The following is a 22,957-nucleotide window of genomic DNA, read 5'->3' as shown; positions in this document are numbered from 1 at the left end:
TAATCCATCAAATATTAGTAATCACAGGGAGGCAAGTTCACTGTACAAAGAAATTTTAGTCACAGAGTATAAAATGTTTGTTGAATATGAAGTTTTTTAAAAAATATACAAAATGGTCAGTTTTTAGATATTCAGCTTTTTGATTCAGCAGGCTGAAAAAAGGTCACAAACAGAAACAACTGTGCCATCATCTTGCTTTTGCCTAGTACCCTTATTGAGTATTATACACATTCACCCTCCACAATACCAATATAGATGTGCATGTTATGCTGGAGGCCATTTTGAATGGATCAGTGCTCGCATTTTGATGCTGATCTCAATACAACGATGAAAGGAAGAAAAAAACATAGCAGCTTATTTTACGTCTATTAGTGCTCAGCCTAATGCCATATTAAACAGGAGAAAAGAAGATGTACATTGTACTGTTACTTGACCTGGAACTAATTTGCAAGAATAAGTTTTAGAATTGTGACAAGCAGTTCAGAAACCTGGGTTGCTTGTTTCAAGCTAAAGTGAGAAACAGAACATTTTAGGAAATGTCTCTACTCATCAGTAACTAAACAGAAAAGTCTAGTCTTTGTTTTTAAAGAGTCTGAATTCTTATAATGTTGAGAGAGTGCTGCAGAAATAGTATTTTACTCTAGGGATGCATTGTGTTTGCCCCAAAGGCAAGCACTGTATATCAATAGATTTGTTTGAATCAGCTGGAATGATTCAAAGGCTATTTTCAATTATGAGAGGCATGTCACTAGTAGGCCAGCATAAATTGTATATTTACATAACTAGTTACCACCTTGTTTTTAAGTCCCACATCAAATCCATCCATTTGAGTGTCACCTGTTTTACCTGGACAAAAGTATAGGTAAAGAAACATCCTTATATTCATCTCTTGCTTACCTTGCCCCTTTCTCCTGCTTTTCCTCAGTTATGTCTCAGATATCTAATGCAGAAGCCCTTCTGGGCATTGACCTTTCAGTGCCTTGGATGACTTGCAATGCTCTCCCTCTGGGCTCAGGTCATGTGAAGGGCCAAGAACATGGCAACAGGAGAGGCCAGTTCTTGCAAGCCTAGACAACTCTAACAGCCTCTGTAAGTGTAACACTTACAGGTTCTATCAGCATTTTTTAGTCCCACCCCTTTGGGCTGAACCAATATTCCATAGGGGCACCAAAGGCCTTGGGAATAGCCTTTCTTAGGCCCTTAAGCTAGCCTGTAACCTCAACTGCAAGAAAAATGAAACTAAGAGGAGTTCCCCATTTCCAGTGGGAGAAGGAGTCAATAAGGGCTGTACAATCGTAAGCCTTTTTAGCCACAAGTGAGTTTGGAATTCCTGCAGTCCTGTCAGTGGCTGTGAGAAAGTATGAATGGACAAGAAAAACACAAAACAAGCTCTCTTTAACTGGCAGTACGAAAGAATAACTTCAAACCTAAGTTAGAATTCGGTGGGGGGGCTGGTGACTCCCATGTCAGTAGGGCTTCTTATCCATTGCAGTTTTTATTCTGAACTTTATCAAAGTTATTCATGGTGCTTCATGGTGAAAAAGCTAATAAGAGATTGGAGTTCATCACTTGGTGAGGAGCCCTACTTACAAGAGGGATATGAGCCTCTCCTGGTTAAAAGGCTTCATCATTCTTGAACTGAGCTCTCTTTCAAGGCTGGGAAGCTCATACTTCTGTGCCTTCCGGGTTGCTGGCTTCCTGCTCCATCATTAGCTGTTCTTGCTTGGGGACTACAAAAGGTTGCCTTTCATTCCTTGAAAAGCAGTTCTGCATTTTTATCTGCTAATTTATGTCTGGTAATGTTTACATTCTGTCACTAACCTCCATCAGGACAATAAGGTAACTATACAGGCTAGAAGTCTGGCTTTGCTACATGGTATTGATCATAAAACATGGGTCGTGACCTTTTTCCCCTGCAGTGGAGGGCAGGATGCATTCCAATGGAGCAAAGCTCAGGGAACCAAGATTCAAGGTGGATGCCAGGAAGTATTTCCTGACAGTAAGGATTCCCAGGGCATGGAATGGGCTTCCATGGGAAGTCCCATTGGTGAGGGTGTTCAAGGATAGGCTGGACATGTACATGGTGGGCATTTCATGAGCATTGTTTGCAGCTGGTTCAAAGTGGACCTGCGGTGGATGAAACAACTGAATAACCCCAGAAGCAAGCAGCCACAAGAGGAGCTTGAAGCAAAGGAAGGCTGCTATCCACCACATGTTCCTGGTACTGATCCTCCGCAGGGTGAAGGTTAGGGAAACCTGGTCTAAGGGAAAAGCTGTTGAGAACTTACTTAGCTGGGAAGACCCTCCTGCATATTACCACTAGGGACTAAGTGTGTATAACCCAAGAATGTAGATTTAAGCAATGTCATCCCACTATCTGAAAAGCATTACTTTATTTTCTTATGTATGTTAATTCTCTTAATCTCAATTTGTCCATTTTATAACTGTTTGTAGCTGTGGTGTCAACCCTATGTCTGTGCCACAGGAATCAAACTCTGGTCTCTATTAGATGCAGCAGGTTTATTTTGGTCACAGTGGGTAGAGTTCCATAGTTAGTGCAGCATCCTCTCAATGGTCTGTATGAGAAGAGGTCTCTATGATTACAGAGCTTGTTCTGTTCTAGCAGATTTTCCCCCTCCCCCTGTACTCTAATTTTTAATCAATCAATCAATCAACTAATTTTTAATCAATCAATCAATCAATCAATCATTAATTAATTGCAATTAATGTATTTTAATGTTCTTAGACCCTTAGAGAGCCCTGCCGGGCTATCCAGAAGCATATACATTGAAAATGAAATAAACAAAACATGAACTGTGATGTTAGCACTTTATAAAACACCATGGCAGGGTGTTCCGTAAACCTAAGACTTGCGTTTTAAAGGGAGAGTATTGGTGAGAAAACCATGCTGTTCCTTCACATCCTTACAGGCATCTTAGTGGGCACAGCCCCTCATTTTAGTTCTGGCTACAGTTGTTGCTTCCTCCAGGTGAGGAAATGTACACTCAGCAGAGGGGACTTGAGTGAGACTGTACATGAGGAGGCAACTAGCACAGGGTGCAGCTTTTGGCAGTATAACACAGCACTGCTCCATAAAGTGTCACACATACTGAACTATAAAAAACAAATATCTTTTAGTTGTCTTTTGCATATTAGTCACTGTTTTAGATCTGACAGCTCCTTCCAAGGAACACATTAAAAAATAGAATAAAACCATTCAATAAGAGTCAAATTGCTTGGCCCATTAATCTTATTTATTTGATATGTTAAGTGGAAAATTGCTCAGGAAGTCCAACACGGTTGCATTTGACTTCATGAGAGGAAATGTCTCTAAAACTAGGAGACTGAGGGCCAAACTAAACCTCCCAAATGACATAGCACAGCTATTCAGATTGTGAAGGGAGGTTTAAAAAGAAAAAAAAATGGTTCCATTTGAATTAATGGTGGTATTTAATTATACTCTCTGGAATTTTAGAAGAAAAACAGCTGTGGGAGAAGTTGAAAGCTCACCCCAGTACTGCTGTGATTTTGATTCAGTTTGGGGCCATGGATACGTATTCTGAAGTAAATAAAACAATCATGCATAATGTCGCTATGCATAATTAGAAGCCTGCTTGGTTTGCCTTATAAAATTAAGTTGAAATGGAAAGTCAACAGAGTTGAATGCCTTCAGAATGCTTGAGAATTACTCAAAACCACAATAATAACATCTCAGGTTCAATGTATAACACAGATGAGGGATGGTAACACCAAGTCCAAGAGCTCACCAGGATGGTTAAGAACCAACGTCAAGGAAACTATTAGGGAAATAAGGTTTCCTTCAAAAACAATTCATTTTCCCAGGGACTTGTACCAGGACCAGTGCTTTTTAATTTGTTCTTAAATGAACTGGAATTAAGTGTGAGCAGTGAGGTAGCTATGTTTGCTGATGAGCCAAAATGTTTAGCACAGTTTTAAAAACCCTACTGCAAAGGATCTCTCTGAAATGAGTGAAAGTGCAGTAAAAGGCAAATGCAGTTCAATATAGGCAAGCATAAAGTGATGCACACTAGGGCAAAGAAAACTAAATTCATCAAATGTCCTATACCTGCCCCTTTTCCTCCATTAAACTACCTGAAAGGACACACAAATCACATGACTCACACAGATGGTTGTGTTTGCATCATTATCACTAGAAATTAGAGTGATGTTCTTGTCTCCCTTTAATTGTAGTGAAAGTTAAAATATCCCGAGGTAAAGAAAACATTCCACCAGAGACTACTTGTCATCAACCACTAGTCAGGCAGAAATGCCACTCAGCAAGCCTGTCTTATTCATGACAACAACGATATAGTTCAGAATTGAACATGCTGGGAAAACAGTGACCGTCTGCATCTGTTGTGCTGTCAGCCTGCCATTGGAGCTCTTGCTAAGTTTTGGTTTGTCAAAGTGGGCTTCGTTACGGCTGAAGGATTCATGAAAGCGCTGTGAGAAACCTAAACACATGTGATAGCCACCAATACTCATGCTCAACAATCATAATACTCTAGCACTGATGTAGATGCATGTTACATATGGACTTGAGGAAAGGAGCAATATAGAATGTGCATCAAGAAACTTAAACAGAAAAGAACCCCCCCCCCCCCCAATCTTGGCCCGGTGTGTTCCATGTTCAGCTGATCAGACCGAAATTATGAGGCAGCACCTCTCTTGCCCCATGATTCGGTCTGGTATGATAAATGGATCATTAAGTGTTCCTCATTGTTCCTAAGCAGCACACATTCAGCACTACTAGGAGCGTGAGCTTGATCAAGGTGGTTGCAGAACTTGGTGCTCGTCATGATTTGCAGACTTCCCACATACTTTGTAAAGTCATTAAGGACACAATTCTATGCACGTTTAGACACAAACATTCTACAGTTTCAAGAATTTCATGATGACTGGGGAATTGCAGGACTTTTCCTATCTAAATTTGCGCAGGAATGCACCCTTAAGGCTGAAATTCTATACACACATACCTGGAAGAAGATACCACTGAACACAATGACACTTCCTTCTGAGTAGGTATATATATAGGACTTTAAAGTTATTTTAACTATTGTATTATTATATGTATTTGGAAATTTCTTTAAAAATAGTTCATGGTTGCTACAGGATTTACTGCGGCCTTTAGTACAGAGCAGCATTGCACATTGATCATTAAATTTTGCAGATCACGGCTTCAGTCAAGACAGTGGAGGTAAACTTGGAAATGCTTTGCCCATCCATCTTTTACAATTCTGCTGACCAAGCTCTCAGTGCCACCTTTCTATGACACAAAGAGTGTGTTTCTGATATTTGTTTTGGGAACTGACTGGCATGATCACAGGCAGTGAAACTGGGGAAGAGGAAGCTCCACTTTCAATTGAAACATATAATAAACAATTCTCACACTCTACTATTTATCAGTCCTTCCAAATTTGTTCTCACTTCTAGTAAAATGCTGAGCACAACTGTAGAAACATCTGTCTAAGTAGGTGTCTTAGAAAAAGAACCTGGATAAATATTTTCCAAATATAATTACTGGATTTTTGTGACAGACTCCTCCTTCTCTTCCTCCTCATCATATTGCTGGGTATGTTCCAATAAGAGTAAAGCACTCAAACCAAGGCCGTACATTTTTTTAATATACTAGCAAGGATTATTTCCAAACTAATTTCAAGCTGTTATTGTCATGGCCCTGATCTCAAGTCCAGAGTTAGAGAAGGATGAAGAACTAGCTGGGGCCCAGAGCTGACATGCTGCTAGGTCATGAGCTGGATGAGGCCCAGATCACTGAACTAGAGCCCAGCAACCAGAACCCTCAGAAGCCCTCCATCCCAAGGAGCAAAGTGTATCCCATGCACAGGTCCAATGGCACAGGGAACACTAGGCCAGAAGCCAAACAGAAACAAAAATGGGAAAATAGAAAATAGCCCTCTTCGGGTGAGAGGTATGGACCTTAAGAGTCTTCCGTTCCCCAAGTTCAGAGTACAGAAGGAAGGAGGAAAGAAGTTGAAGCTGTTCACTCAAAGCTGTCTGTGGTGCTGAAGCCACCAGACAAGCTTGCCAGATGGGTATCGGACATAGGCAGATCATAAAAGCACCTTAAAATTAAGTAAAGCCATAGGGAAGGACTACATTAAGACCTAGCACAGGCTGTCAGTTAAGATTCTGGACTCCTCAATACAGTGTGGGTACAAAGCCCCTTTCAAGCAAGCTAATCTCAAAACATGGATGCAAAGCTGTAGACCATTACTCTTATAGAATAAGGGTAGTTTACAGAATGACCAAACAGGTAGTGGTGTAGATTGAAATAACAAAGTAAAGGATTACATAGGCTTCTACAGCAGTACCAAACAGAACTCAGTGCTTACAACTCCTGAAACTCAGCTGAAAAGGTCATTTCAAAGAGCTCAAGGCGGCATATCCACACAATCTCTAAATGCTCTGGGTCCCTCAACTCCTCAATTGTCTCCTATGCTTCCATGAAAGGGGTGAGCAAAGGTGTGGTTCTGTGCCCTTTAAAATCAACCATTCCTAAATCGAAAGTATTTGTAATAAGATCATCTCTCCATCCCTCAAGATCACTGGATCAATTACAGTAGGGCAACAAATGCTTCGGAACTGAATGATCCCATCTCTGCCAGGTATCATACTTATTAACATTTAAAATGAGATTCACAGGAGGACAGGCAGAACAGATAGAACAGATTGTTTGGTCCTTAGGCACGACATCGGGGATTAAACAAAGTCTACCAATATGGCTGGTTATGCAAACCCAAATGGAGCTAGCTTCCCATTTCATTGCTATACCTCCCAACAGTCAAAAGATTTTTGAGAGGTTTACAAAACCTAAACATCCAATACTGTATCTAAAATACTAAACATGGCAGTAGCCATATCAGGCAAACTCAGGATTATCATAGTATGCATTGGTTAAATTCAAGGTTCTGGAGCTTGGGCTGGAGGAACTTTGAAAACTGAACTGCAAGTCTGATGCACCAAATCCTGTAGAGTCACAATCATCCTGAAAAGAAAGATAGCTGCATTTCAGAATTTGTAGATTCTGCACATTACCTGAATTGTCAGATGGAGGGGTAATGCTGTCTTTCTCTGAGTCCAAGACCACAGCAAGCCCAACAGAATTAGATGGCAACAGGTTGGTACTGAGATCAATGCGGGTGAGGCTTTCACCTTCTCTCCCATCACTGGTCACAGTGCTACAGATATTTGCAGCTTGATCTTGATCTGTCTTCTGTGGATTCTGGACAACATGAACAATACTCTGCTGGGGTAGGTCACAACTCTGAAAGACAAGACGAAAATTCCTCTATGCATTAAGGTCTAAAATGAATAAACACATTCCTGATTCCAGTTTGGGTCCCACCCCTCAATATTTTAAGTGATTCGCCATCTATTTTTGTGTAAAATTTCAATGAATAGCAATAGATCTTAAGAAAAGATGGCAAATGTAAAGTTAAAATGAGGATAATTTATTCATGCCTCCTATAGGGTCAGAACATGACATTTGTATACATTTAACAAGAAAACAGTGAGAACATTCAACAGTAACTCTGGGCCATATGCTATCAAAAAGTGTATACGCACTAAAATACTCTTTAAAAGATGGCAAGGAAGTTCAAACAATTAAATACTTTAAACATCCTATCAAATACATGAACATAAGAAGAGCGCTATCTGGATCAGACCAAAAACCTATCTAGTCTAGCTTTCCATCTTAGCAACTGTCACTGGAAAACGAATTGGGCCATCTGACCGAACACACTTAAGAGCCCATTATCGGGCCTATGCTGTGGTGGTGAGGGCGGCGAAAAAGAAATTCTTGTCCGTTTCCATTGCCTCCTCACAATGCCGTCCAGTGGAGCTTTTTCAGGTGGTACAAGCGCTGGTTCATCCTGGCCCTAAGAAAGACCCAGTACCACCCTGACAAGCTGGCTGTGACAACTTTGCCAAGCATTTTAGGGAGAAAATTGCTCAGATTCGCCATGAGCTGGACTCCACTAGTGACTCAGAGGCTTCTGGAGAGATACCAATGTCGCCGCCTGGTCCAAAATTGATGGATGACTTTCAGTTACTGCAGTCTGATGATGTGGACAAGGTGCTTGGACGAGTACGTTCCACCACTTGCCTATTGGACCCTTGCCCATCTTGGCTAATTAACAACGCCAAGCACAAGATAGGAACCTGGATCTTGGAAGTGGTTAACGCCTCTCTGAGGGAGGGCCGGGTACCTGCCCCGTTAAAATAGGCGGTAGTCTGACCAGTCCTGAAGAAGGCATCACTGGATCCAGAGATGGCCACTAATTATAGACCAGTGGGCAACATCCCGTTTTTGGGCAAGGTGTTGGAGCGGGTGGTGGCAGGACAACGCCAAGCACTCTTGGATGAAACTGATTATCTGGACCCATTTCAGTCCGGCTTCAGACCTGGATATGGCACTGAATCTGCCTTGGTCACCCTGTATGATGACCTGTGCAGGGAGAGAGAGAGGGGGAGCGTATCCCTGTTGGTTCTCCTGGACCTCTCAGCAGCTTTCGATACCATCGACCATGGTATCCTTCTGGCTAGGCTAGCGAGATTGGGGGTTGGAGGCACTGCTTTGCAGTGGTTCCACTCCTATCTCAATGGCCGATTCCAGAAGGTGACGCTGGGGGACTATGGCTCTGCGCCATGGCAACTATCCATTTTGTCCCCTTTGTCTACATGAAACCGCTGGGAGAGGTCATCAGGAGGTGTGGGCTGTGGAATCATCCGTACGCTGATGATATCCAGTTCTACCTCTCGTTTTCCACCAATTCAGGTGAGGCAGTGGCTATGCTGAACCGGTGCCTGGCCAAGGTAATGGGCTGGATGAGGGCCATTAAACTGAAGCTCAATCCAGACAAGACGGAGGTCCTGTTGGTTGGCGGATCGGGCTTCGGGGAATGGGACCTTGACCTAGTCCTGAATGGGGTTGCACTCCCTCTTAGGGACAAGGTCCGCAGCTTGGGAGTGCTCCTCAACCCAGAGCTTTCACTGGAAGCTCAGGTGACAGCAGTGGCGAGGAACGCTTTCCTTCAGCCTCGGATGATCCATCAGCTGCGTCCCTACCTGGAGAACGACTGCCTGGTGACAGTGACACACGCGTTGGTGACTTCCCGACTTGACTTCTGTAATGTGCTCTACGTGGGGCTGCCCTTGAAGATGGTCCGGATACTTCAATTGGTTCAAAATAGAGCTGCCAGGCTGCTGACGGGGACTGGACGTTATGTTCACATGACTCCAGTTCTCCGTCAACTTCACTGGCTCCCCATTGAAGTCCGGGCCCAATTCAAGGTGTTGGTTATGACCTATAAAGCCCTTAATGGCTTGGATCCTGGTTACCTAAAGGAGCGCTTACATCCATATGTGCCTGCCCTTGAGATCAGCAGGAGGGGCCCTTCTCTGGGAACCCTCCGTGAAGGATATTAGGAGGGTATGTACTCGGAGGAGGGCTTTCTCTGCGGTGGCACCCAATCTATGGAATGCGCTCCCCAGAGAGGTCCACCTGGCACAGTAGTTATTTGTTTTTCGACACCAGGCGAATACCTTTTTATTTAAACGCCATTTTAATTATTAATATTATTGATTAATATTATTTTTATGGCCAGGACATCTTCAATTATATTATATTGTTTTATATTGTTATTATTTATTTATTGTTGTAAGCCGCCCCAAGGCTTCGTTGAATGGGGTGGCATAGGAGCTTTCTAAATAAATAATAATAAATATTTATTCATACATGCAACTTACTGCAAGTCTGGTTATAACCTTTGGTGGATTTACCAAGTATCCAAATTTGTACCTGTGCAGCTTCCCTGTAGACGAAGTCAGTGGTTAATACTACACTTAGGTTCAGCTAATGAACAACTCTTCTGACACAAAAACTATGACCACAAGCCCCATGAAATTTGGGCTTACATGCTCCATTTTCTCCCCCCACCTCCCCCACCTTAGGACCTTCTAAGTACAGTTTGTGGGAAACCATAATGTGTTTTCCATCCAAATCCATCAGGTTATGGCTATTGCAAGCAATTGCTTGCCAGGTTTGGAAAAGGCAAACTTTTTTTGTGCTAACCACAACAATTATATGCTTCTGGTTGCAGTATATCAAGTGAGGAAACTTAGGGAAGGAAAGAAAGGAGTGTACAAGTCCAGGGATGACATGCAGTACCAGGAGTGAGTAGAAAGTCTTTTGTACTTCAACTCTAGCATTCCTGATCACTGGCCATGCTGGCAGGGACTTCTGGGAATTGAACTCCAAAGCAACTGGAATTATATGCTCCGTCCACACCTTCACTGAACCATGGCACTTCAGAGTAGTTACATTAAAAATGTATACATTTTTAAAATTTTCCAAATGTAAACATTTCTAAACACATTTTTGTTGTTGCACAAAACATATCATAAGCTCAGGAATATACAGACTTCATGCCACAGATGGTGTTCAGGTGTGAATTCAATACAGGAAGGTGTGAATTGCTTAAATTCTAGTAAAAATTGACTTTGCTTTTGTTGTTGTTGTTAGTCGCAAAGTTGTATCCAACCCATCGTGATCCCATGGATAACATTCCCCCCGGCCTTCCTCTACTCCATCATCCCCCGGAGTCCATTGAAGCTCACACCAACTGCTGCAGTGACTCCATCTAGCCACCTCATCCTCTGCCATCCCCTTCTTCTTTTGCCATCTATTGTTCCCAGCATTAGGCTCTTCTCCAGGGAGTCCTTCCTTCTCATTAGGTGGCCAAAGTATTTGAGTTTCATCTTCAGTATCCGGCCTTCTAAAGAGCAGTCAGGGTTGATCTCCTCTAGGACTGACCGGTTTGATCGCCTTGCGGTCCAAGGGACTCAAAGGAGTCTCCTCTAGCACCACAATTCAAAGGCCTCAGTTCTTTGGCGCTCAGCCTTCCTTATGGTCCAACTTTCACAGCCATACATTACAACTGGAAAAACCATAGCCTTGGCTATACGCACTTTTGTTGGCAGGGTGATGTCTCTGCTTTTTTAGTATGCTGTCTAGATTTGCCATAACTTTTCTCATTCCTATTCAAAACAGTGTTTCACAAATGTCAGTCCAAGATCAGTCTTTTTGAACTCATAGGAAAGTGTTCTTCCCATGTTGGCAGGTGCTCAGTCACAGAGGAGGGAGCAGGGCCACATTCCTGGTCCTGGCCTGAAGTCATATAGCCAGGTTAGCTCTGCCCTCACCCCAATGTCTATGCACTAAGTGCAGATATCTGAAGTGAAAACTCTGAGTGGAAATATTCAGGGGGCAGGGCTAGCACATGTGCAGGGCCAGAGAGATGGGCGCAAATCCCTTATCTCATAGAATCAGAGAACCATAGAATAGCAAAGTTGGAAGAGGCCAGAGGTCCATTGGGTACAACCCCCTGCTCAGTGCAGAACTCCAAGTTGAACCATCCATCTCAGATGACTGTCCAGCTGTATCTTCAATGAGTGTGGGAAAGCCCACAACTTCCCTTGGTAATTGGTTCCATTGCTGTACTGCTCTAACAGTGAGGAAATTTTTCCTGATGTCTAGCTGGAATCTGGTTTCCTGTAACATGAGCCCATCATTCCATGTCCTGCACTCTGGGATGATTGAGAAGAGATCCTCTTCTTCTAGACGTAATTATGCTGAATTGGAACCAGGAAAATATACAATGTTCTAGCTGTGTCCAGTATCTAGATAATGTTTTAAGTGCATTGTTTTTCCTTTCAATATGTCTAACATCTTGGGTCTTCTTTATAGTTTGCATTTTTTCACTTTATGTAGAACATGCACTACAGTACTCCTTTCTTCCATCTCCCCCATGAATGGAGCTTTCTCTTTATTAAGACTTCAACTTTTAAGAAACCCAACTTTGAATTGTTGAAGAAAAGTTATTTATATTGATTTCTTACACAAAGTTCTAAATATGAAACGCATTTGGTTTTAAAATTGAATTTAATAACCCTTTTCCCAAGGAAGTACTAATCCAGTGAAAAGAGACTTGTCAGAGCAATGATTTTGCTGGCTTATTAAAAAAAGAATGGTACTTCATGTTAACATTAAAGAGGGTTTTTTCATCACAATTAATAGTTTAATTTATTAATACAAATTCAAGGTTACTTCATGGGAATCATTATCCTGAAATGACTGTTATGCTAATGATACTGGGTCATTCCACCAGGAATAGCTTTCTCAAACCCCATTCCTTCAGCAAACATGCATTTATGAATATCATGGTGCTTCCTAGAGCTATGGTTGTCAAACTTTTTGTACAAACTACTTGAAAATTGTTGGTAATTTCAGAGGACTACAGCAAATTTTGTTTTTCTTCCATAAATCAAAATGTATACCTAATTCATAATAGAAAACAATTTCTTGCAGGCCAAAAGCATTGTCAAAACCAGTGCGGTATTATGAAAATCAGAGTCTCTAGGCTGGAGTTTTGTTAGTTTGTTCAATAATCCTGAACTGGTAAAAACAGCATTGTTCCCCATCAACAGGTGAAAAATCAGATGAAAGGAGTGTGCGCAGATATTAACCATTCAGCAAGCCTTCTGCAGACTACCTGAAAGGTATTTGTGGTCCACTGTTTATGGACATCTGAGTAAGAAGATTATTTTGCTGCACACCAACATTATCATAAAAGATTCAGCGACTCCCTCATCAAAGCCTTTTACATTTTTGCAGGTATTATTAGTATTATTCCATTTATACTCTGCATTTTCCCTCTTGCAAAGAACACCAAGTGGCTCAACATATTGTTTCCTCTCTTTGTTTCATCCTTGCAAAAACTCTATAAAGTAGATTAAAGTCAGGAACTAGCTCTGGTGAAGGTTTATAGTCAAGTAGAAACTAGAACCTAGAGTCTCCATCTAACACTCTAGCCATTATTTCACAATGCCTCTTTTATTGATTCTGTTTCAGAAAATAATGTTTACTGCACATGTAAAGCCATCATGTACCATGCATATTGGCTGGAATCTAGCTGGGCACACATGTTTGGGTAACAAACTTCTCTGCAGGTAGGTGTGTTCTCCTCCTGGCATAAGTGCCTCATGCTTTAGAAAGTGCTGGCCTGGAGAGGAATAATGTCACGAGAAAGAAAGAGCTTAAAGCTCTTGTATGTGCATGGGGCAAAGTATACAGCACTTTGGGTCCCAGGTGTTATTTCCAGAATTGCAATTAAGGAATTACTACAATAAACTTCATAGGAAAGTAACAGTATTAACAATGTATCTTTTGAATACATGGATTTACAATTTTAATCTTTTGGTTTTAAAACTACTGGTTTCCAGAAAGGGAGGCAGAAATTGAGACAAGGCAAGCAAGGACTGGTCAGGATTGGTGGGTGTGGCAAGCATGTGTCTATGAAACTGGAGTAACTTGTCAAAAACCAGAGTGCTGTGGGCAGAACCTGGCAGGTCAGAAGCAAAGACAGGAGAAGGCCATGGGCAGTGTTCAATGAATAGTGTAGAGAGTGGATCTGTCCCTCGATCATTACAGAGTTCAGACTGATTGATATGATTCTGAGGGGCAAGTGTGGTGGGGCAAGGACTCTGAAGCTTCAAGGTTACCTAGTGATGTTTTTCAGGTAGAGTCTAGAACTGGCCTGGGGCGGAAGGGTTTCCAGGATGGGAGGAGAAGTACATGTGAGACGCAGTAAAAAGGCAATGGGAGAAAGGAACTACCTGGTTAGAAGGTCTTCACTATTCCCTCCTTCTTGCTATCAAGAAGCAAGAGTCACCCTGAGAGTGAAGTCAGAAGTTTTGCCGAAAAGGAGGGATAGAGGAGAAGTTGCCAGTTTGGATGCAACTCTTGCCATGGGCAAATGCTTCAACTGTGGTAGACAGCTGCCTAGGGTTCATACTGTTCTATAATCTGTTAAGTATCAATAAAAGAACTGCACTTCAAAGAATTGTCTTGAGTTTGATAAGCAGAAGGAAAGAGGGAAGGGACCAGCTCATGACAGCTAGCTAACATGAGTATTGGTGAAACTGCCAGCTGGTTCAAAGCTCCATTCAGCTATACAGCATATTGGGTGACATTGAGCCAGTCACACTCTCAGTTTAACTTACCTCACAGTATTGTTGCAAGGATGAAATGTGGACAGGAGGGGAGAAAATAACGTGCATTGCCTTGAGTGCCGTAGTGGCATAAAAAATCAATCAATCAATTAATCTCAAGTTTACTGGCTTTTTAGACCGCAACACTGATTACCTGACACAACACAATGTTATTTATCGGACCAATAAAATACTGGCTGGTTGACAACCTTATATGGACTCAAGATTTATCTTATTTATTGCTGGTACATAAGAGCAACTAATATACACATTGGAAAAATAGGTCCGCCAGTGCCAGTTAAATAAATACAGAAAGTATTAAAACAGGTAAATAATAAAACTTATAAAGTCTAGTCTAGCAGTATCCAATCATTTTTATTTTTATCCTTCCCATGATAACATACATGGAAATAAGTTGATTTCTCTTTTTTATGATGCAATTAGATTACATAATAAATGACAAATTAATAAGGACTACTAGCTAAGACTATAACACCAAACAAAGCTATGACATATCAGACGAATTTTATGCTGTGTGAAACTGAAAACACCACATGAATTTTAATGGAAAATACATTTTTAGGGATAGAATATGGAAACACTAAAGGTTACCCTAACATAACAAGTTCTCACATGACAGAAAACTGTGGGTGTGAGTTGTTGTGCTGTGTGAACCCAGACAACATTTAATGGAAAACTTGGCCCTAATTACTCAAATTATACATATGCCCTTTTTGAATGAAGATTCCAGTTTATTTCATGATGTTTTACAGAACTACAAATTATTAGTTTACTTTTTTGTCCTAACAAAAAGAACAGCAAAAAAAAAAATCTGCACTTGTACAATATGCAATACAAAACATACAAAGGGTCCAAATGGCAACAGTTTATTTATTGGTAAAGAGTTCCCATAGTGGAATCTCGTACAGTGAAAGTAACGCCTCGAGCCTTGCCTGAGTATTATTAATATAACAAAATCATGTTATGATATGCTGAGAAATGCTAATATATTGACTAATTTGCATTTTTCATCGGCTATTCCTTCCCAGTTCTGTACTTCCATTTATTTTAAATGTTGGCCAGAAAATCATAATAGGCATGTTTTTAAAGTATACATGCATATGAAATATCCATGAGTGGAAATTATTCATTGGTTTTTCAGAATGCCACTACAGTTTTATCTATTTCTTTCTGAGGAATTCTAATGGCAATTCATAACAAATTAAATGATACAAGCCTTAAAACTTGCAATCATGAGGCTCTCACTAACACTGAGGCACTGTATGCAAATAGATCTTTAGGAATCAAGAACTTTTTCACCCTCCCAAGGAGAAAATGATCTTTACCATTCCAGAAAAGCAAACACTGATACAGCAAATGAACTTCAGTTGATAGGCAAACTATTAATGAATCTTCAAAGCATTTCTAGCACGCTGATGATATTTCCAGATTTCAGCTTAACAGAACACCAGCCAAGATGCATCTTTAACATCATACCATAGTTCATTGCATCTAAGTATCATTGCTAGAAACATGTAAGAAAAAATGAATTTGTGGATCTTAAGGATGTTGCTGATAACTAAATATTTAAATGTAATTAACATTTAATGTTAATTAAAATATGAATGGTCCCAAACACTCTATCTTCAATTCTAAACTCCTGTGTCAAAACTAAGCTCATAGGATGACCCCATTGGAACAAAAAGGGAGGGTTGCTTTTCCTCCCAACTTTGCTTTCTACCTGCAGCCCTCTGTGCCCTCCAAAAACAGACCCAGATGCTCATAGCACCATGGAAGTTATAAGAAGTCCTCACCCCTCTTTAATCCACAACTGAGAACCAATGTTGCATCTTCTGTTCATAGAAGGGCAACTGAGGATCAGTTAAATCAGGTATTTAACAAAATATGCAAATCTGTTAGCTTTGGCTGCAATGCAAATCCAGTTTTAACTGTATCTGTGTTAAAGGAATTAAGCAGCATCATATACTTCCCATGAACTACCAGGACCTGGTGCTGGTGCAATAGGAAGCTAGGAGTCCCTGAAGCAACCACAACTGAATAAAAATGCTAGTTTCCTGTATGCAGCAGCTCAGTGGAACTCAGGAGGAAGCATCACATTTGAGAAGCAAGCATTTATGTTAATTTCTGGGGTTGCTTTAAGAGGAGCTAGTTCCCATTGTGTTAACAGTGTACAGCACTGATACAACAAAACTAGTGAAAGGGCAATGGCAATAGGGGTTATTGCCATTATTTGGTTGTTTTGGAACTAAATACTACCAGTATTTGCAAGCAAATTATAATCCTAATAACACTGCATAAGGACCCAAAGAGCTCCTTAGGTGTATTCAAGATCTGGGGTGTGCCCATTGTGAATTTTTACTTTTTCTATTTGTTTGATGTTAACTGAATTCCGTAACTCAAGACAAACTACTGAGCTGAAATTGCAGACTACCTTTCAACAATAAGAGCTTCAACCACCATGCCCATGCTAAAATTTCAAACTGGTTAAATATTTCCTTCGATTCCAGACAGTATTTTTTATTTTTCTATTTAACAAAATTTGAAAAAAATGCAACTCAGTTAAGCTCTCTGTAAGCATTCAACTTTTGAATGTGTGACAAAGCCTGCAAGAAAATGCAGGACTATTTCTTCTTCCCCAGTGGTACTACATGCATCAATAATACCTCCAAGCCAACACAAGACGAGCAGCTTCATCAAAGGGTTTCAGATATGGGGGCAAGAAAACTGATCTGTCGTCGTCCCTTTGTTAAGAATCCTAAACATGCTGAAAATGCCCCCTCAGATTCAGCCAATCCCACATGTGTGAAGAAGTGTAGCTTGTGAACAGCTGGCTGTGTTTGTCCGTGGACCCTTCCATGAATTCAAACACTTGAGAAGGGCTTTAGTGATTGCCAAATCAGGTTATGCCTAGTTTTGTTTACCAAATTTCATATACTAAGGGAACAGCCATGAATGAAACCTACTTTTATTGTACCACGCCAGATTGAGCTATTCAATCCAATCTTCCCATATTGGGCCTGCTCTCTCTCAATGTCAGCAACCAGACACGTGTTAAAAGGATCCCCTTTCTCTCTTATTCCAGTAGAAAGACAACACAGCAGTCAGGCACTCCAATAGAATCCATGGATTAATGCCCTTGGTATGTTAAAGTACAATAAATTCAAATTCATCCAAAGAAGGACCAGAGCACATTATAATCCAAAGCAGCACACCTAAGCACAGCATTCAAGGTAGACAATAGTTGGTGTCCTCGTGAGGGAATACCTGAGAAGAGTGGCATTGTACTCACACATCCATTTTGCCTCTGCGCTAGCATTTATGCAGAATAAAACTACCAGACAGCCTCACCTGTCAATCTAACTCGACCAGGAAATCCAGCCTGGAAACGTGAATTGCATCCAAGCGGTTGCTTCTTCCTTAGCCTCCTCAGTAACCATGGTTGCCTTGGAGACCATCTTGGGCACACCCCTTCTTCCACCAAAGCTGCTTCCTGCTTGTGAAGCAAGGAATGTCCCCCAAGCTGAGCTGCCTGAGCTGCTGCTTCCAAGATTAGCTCTGGCTGTAGCTGTGAAGGGCTAGCCTGCCTCCTCCTAGAAACTGGACAGAGGCGTACTCCCAGCAGTCTGACCTCATACAATCTGACTAAGCCCCAATTCAGATTCTTGTACCGCTGACTCAGAATCAAATTCTTCTTCTGAGACTGCAGCAACACAGGAAGGCATGATATCCAGTTAGATCCATTTGGAATTACGTCTATTTGGAATTCCATTTGGAATTTGGAATTTACTATAGTCTAAAGTATAAAATAGTCTAAAGAAAGGACTATTTATTTGTTTGTTTATGAGAATTCATGTAAGGTATACAAATGAACCCACAGTTGTTTTAATTAGTATCCTATTAGTTCTCACAGAAACCCTGTAGATATGCAAGAAAAGATTCCATTGGGGGAATTAGGTGCAAAGTGGGGATTGCTCTTGGAGAGGGCACATTCATGCATGTGTGGTCTGAGCCCAAAAGGATGAGTTAAACAGACGGCAGGAGGCTTTTTCACAGTGTTAAGTATTGGGAATAGGCCCAGTTGACCTCCAGCATGTGTATTCCAAACCTAATGCTTCATATAATTTGTTCTATGTGCTCTCTCCATTTAAAAGGTTATGGGGTAAATCCATGCACTCATATATAAACCTACCAACTAAAGGAGTATACATTGCGTTGCTTTCCATGGAATGTATATGCAAGTGCACATTCTTCTAAAAGCCAGCAGTGGGGAAAGACAGCATGGGGCACACAAATGCAAATTTGGCCCCATCATTTACTTTAGCCTCGTTATTCCAAATCCAGCAATTGAGTAGAAAGCTGCTGCTGTGCCCTCTCTCTGTAGCTGGATATATTAAGGAGGAAGGAGTAGGTAAGGAGGTAAGAAAGGGGGGATCCCTTCACTTTGCCCTGTAGCTTTTGAAAGAGCAAAATATACAAACTGAAAAAATGTTTTGCATGTCTCCATTTTTTTCCTTAATTTTCCCTGAATTAAATTGGAGCATCTTGAACTGTCGAATTCAAAAACAAACTCCCATGACCTTCTGCAGATGAAGCAGAACCTCATGATAAATCTGAAATGGGGCAGATATCTAAAAGATAATAAAGAGGTACCTTCAAAGCACTCTTTCTACCATTACCACCATTCACCTAAACATTCTACTGTGATATCTCAGGGCATCAGCTCAGTCCCTCCTGAAAACCAAAGTAACGTTGGCATGGAATGAGCAGAGGCTCTACCCACATCACCAAGATTTGCGATGGTATTTTTCACAGAGCAAGAAGGAAATGTGCTGCAATGGCTCCCATGCTGCAAACATAGCATGAGAAAAAGGAGCTGATGCTACTCTTTACACATCTTCTATTTGGTATTCTGAACAAAGAGGACATAAACCAACTCCAGTACAGCACATGCAAGTACTATTATCTGTAATTACCTAGAGCTTGAGAATTAAGCATATGCTTATTTCTTTCTTAAACTAAAACTAATGTAGTATAGAAGTGCTGAACTGTGCATCTATTCACATCTGATGCAGATTAGTTAGCTTTACGAATATTTATTATCATGAGCAGCAGCAGCATTATTAATAACAGGAATAGTCATCATCAATTCAACCTACTCTTCACCATTGCTCTCAACACAATCAATACCATGTTCATTCCTTGTAATAAAATGGGAGGCGGAATTTGGCAAACAGAAAGAGAAATGATACCCACACAGAATCTGTGTGAGCCTTTGCAATACCTTTTAATAATATGTATTAAGGAATTCACATTGTAGTAGAATTCAGGATCCTAACAAGTTGGGAGCATCCTTCATTCAACAGCCATCCTGACATAATTGTCCAGCTTTGTGGTATCATGAACTATGGGATTAACACTAATAGATGAACAAAATGAGCTACAAAAATCTCATCTACCGCACAGTGCTGAAGGTAACAGATTACAAAGGTTCTGCATGAATGCTCTTGTTAGGTTCATGTGCTGCTCTTGCTTTCTGCTGATGACTGCCTCCCAAATGAGATAATCATTTACAGGAGATAACAAATATACCCAAATGGTAGAACTGAACTTGCTTTATCTCAGGTTCAGCTCAACCAGAACTCCTTTCCATTTCAGAAATTAAATTAAGAACCTATTTCATATCTGTTCTCTTGTCATCTCTGCTCCAATACTTTTGTCTTAGCTAAATTGCAGGTTACTTTCTGGTTTTCTCTAGCTGCCCCTTCTCTCTGGAAATCCCTGCCTCCAGGCTTCCATATTTCTCCCTCTTTAACACACTTCAAGGCAGCTTTCCAAACAAGATCTCTTTCCCCAAGCCTTGGAACATTAATCTGCCTCCCCCACCCCCTGCCCACTTGTGCCCCTGCTGTTTATCATGCTCTGATCCATTAAGATTTTCTAAACCTTTGCCTTTGTACTTTTATTCTTACTGCTACCACCAGCACCAATATTAAACATCAGGGAACTGTGAAAGAGGAAGCCAGCCATCCCAGTGTCCTGTAGCACAGATCTCTGAAAACGTGTCCTCTGCTTTATTGCTATTGGCAACATTTGCTTCAATCAACCCAGCTGGGGAAGGAGGTCCCCATGATGATTTATTTACCTGGGAAGAAGGGGACTGCCAGCTAAGGATCCAAGTCTGCACTGGCAAGTATCCACCACTTTCCTCCTTTTACCTCCCATTAATTCCATCTGGAAATGTATGGGACAGCAAGGAGGTAACACCATTGCTTTGATTGTAAAAGAATCCAGTTAAGCCCAGTTTAAAAATTAATTCGATTGTATTAGAAAAATATTCATAAATGGGAGAAAGGCAATAGGTAGATGCAATAAAAGAAAACAAAACAGTTTACTGGTATCTAACCAGGGGTAGTCAACTTGTGGTCTTCCCACTGATTTGACCTAGAAACATTAGGATGACGGGAAATACAGTACAAATATCTGGAGACTACAAGCTACTCACTTCTGACTTACACAGAATGATGCAGCAAGCACACTGCTGTAAAAAGTCAAGAATACTGTGGCATCCTGTGTAGCCTCTGGAAAAGAATGGGAAATGGCAAAGCATGGAAGAAGATAGTCCACTGCTTATGTCACATAATCAGGGAATGATGAATGACAGCTGAGGGGCTATCTACCAGTAGGGTCAGCTAATGGGTTTAAGCAGAATCCTCACACAGGCAAGCAGTATCTTTAGCTGGAGCTGATCAACACCAGGAGTTACCCCAAGAAAGTTAAAAGTTGGAAGGTTGCCACAGTGGTACTTTCCTGCCTCATGAATGTGTGAATTAAAATAAGCTTGTTATTATGGGACATGAAGGTTTCATGAGATAGTGCCTAATATTTCTGGTCAAAGGTATAGAGATTTTAATGTGATAGACCTACTGGGTTCAAGGCTCCATCGGCATCAGCTATAGAAAACCTTCTATTATTCATCATTGCATTTATATTTCTTCCTACTTCTAAGGGTAAATGACATTGAATTTCTTTCTTGACTATCACAAGAACCCTGGGAGGTGGCTGAAGATAAAGGGTGATGATGGATTTTGAAAACTGAACCCCGTTCTTCCTGTTTCAAATCTAGCACTTTCTCAACTACACCACATTGGTTATATATATACTTGATACAATAGATCTGTACATTCAATTCTGGCAAAGTCATTGTTTTCCTTATGTAAAATAAGGCATTAACAATACCTTTTCTGGATTTCTTTCCACTAGAAAGTTTTGGGTAATATCCCATGAAGCCCACTTGCTAATGTAAATTGTGTTGCAGTAACATGTAAGTAAGTGTCACAAGCACAGCAACCAAAGCACTTGCTACCAAGCCGGTTTCCCAGGATAATCCATATACCAGCCAACACTATTGGTGTTGTACTAGAGTAGTTTACAGTTGTTCAACATAGTTTTACATTAGCAACTGCACCTCAGTGGATACTGCTCTATGAATGCTTGCACAATCAAGACATTCTCATTGGCAAAAAGTTAACGCTTGCAAAATGAAATATTGTATCTGTAAAAAGTTTATATATGAGAACATTTCTGGCTATTTGCAGCTTTAAAACTGAATCTACTTAATTTATGATTTCTTCTGCTAAGACCAACCATCCATTCCAGTTTACCATGAGATTTAAAGAATGATGGAAGCTATTAGTGTTTTGACAATGACATTAACAACTTATCAAGCTGATACTAAAAGGAACAGAACAACTGTAAAATGAGTACTAAATTCACATGAAACAGATCAGGCAAGTTAGCCAACTTGTAATTCCCCTGTCCCAGTGCAGCCCCTAAGACTGTAACTCATTTCAATATTTATGCAGAAGACATCTGATCAATTACATTTTATATGACTAAATTAAAAATGAACACAGCTGCATTGCTATGATGTATGCTGTACTCATGAAGGCAGTTTCTGTTGTGATTGTGATTGAACACAATGATCACTTTTATTCCACTGCTGTATGACCTGATGCAACTTAAATCATCTAAATGTAATAACTACAGCAGTTAATACATAAAATGAACGATCATAAACCTCATCAAAGACTACAGATCAGGTTCTCTGCCATTCCGCATCTTGTGGAAGTCATACTACCAATTCTTTATTCTATAAAGGAAGGGATATAACACATGCCATTTGACTCAATATGATTTTGTCCTCACTTTGTACTGTTGTGAATTATTACAAAAGGTCACAGCAACTAACAACCAAGCCCTGTGAACAACTACAATCTATGCCCAGAAAGCTGTGCTAGAGCTTGTAGTAGGTTTCTGTAAAATCAACCTGAGATGACATCTCCCTTTACAAACTTTACATGCTGTTGGTCTTTGCTTATGGTGCACCAGATTAATCCCGTCTGTGCTAATCTGCTAGAGGTGTTGGAAAGGAACAGTCATACAGGGAATTGGGATTGAGTCCCAACCTTGTAACTCCATGTCAGAATAGAAAATGGTCTTCTTGACACAACCACAATCTCATTCTTACTTACTCAGCTGAGCTATTTGAGGAAGCATATTCCTATTTGTACACCTTACTCCTGTAGTGCAGGTGAAAAGACAAGAGAGATTTGAAAGTCAGCAACTCGTACTCAACACTAGAATTATACATTGAAGGTGATCTCAGAAAGCAAAGCAAAAGTCCACATTTATTCAGAAACCAGGAAAAAAATCATACATCGTTGAGCACACACATACTTAATGGCTGTGAATTCCCAGGAAAGTCTGCAGGAACACAGTAAGGACTTGGGAGTAAGACAGGAATGAGATCAAGTATGGGAGGAATTGCAGAAAGAGCCCCAGG

The 22,957-nt window shown here is 40.7% G+C and overlaps 1 protein-coding gene across 1 annotated transcript in view; it reads right to left on the bottom strand.

The window, feature by feature from the left end:
• Positions 1 to 22,957, bottom strand: part of PRKN (parkin RBR E3 ubiquitin protein ligase) — an 858,599-nt gene that overhangs the window by 588,002 nt on the left and 247,640 nt on the right. The window contains exon 3 of the mRNA XM_044421581.1: positions 7,078 to 7,306. Within this exon, the coding sequence (XP_044277516.1) occupies positions 7,078 to 7,306 (229 nt within the window). The remainder of the gene's footprint in view (positions 1 to 7,077; positions 7,307 to 22,957) is intronic.

Source organism: Varanus komodoensis, unplaced genomic scaffold (assembly GCF_004798865.1).
Source record: "Varanus komodoensis strain SLA01 unplaced genomic scaffold, ASM479886v1 scaffold1, whole genome shotgun sequence".
Taxonomy (NCBI): Eukaryota; Metazoa; Chordata; class Lepidosauria; order Squamata; family Varanidae; genus Varanus; species Varanus komodoensis.
The sequence above is the reverse complement of the archived record's forward strand: the minus strand, read 5'-3'. Positions and strand labels throughout refer to the sequence as shown.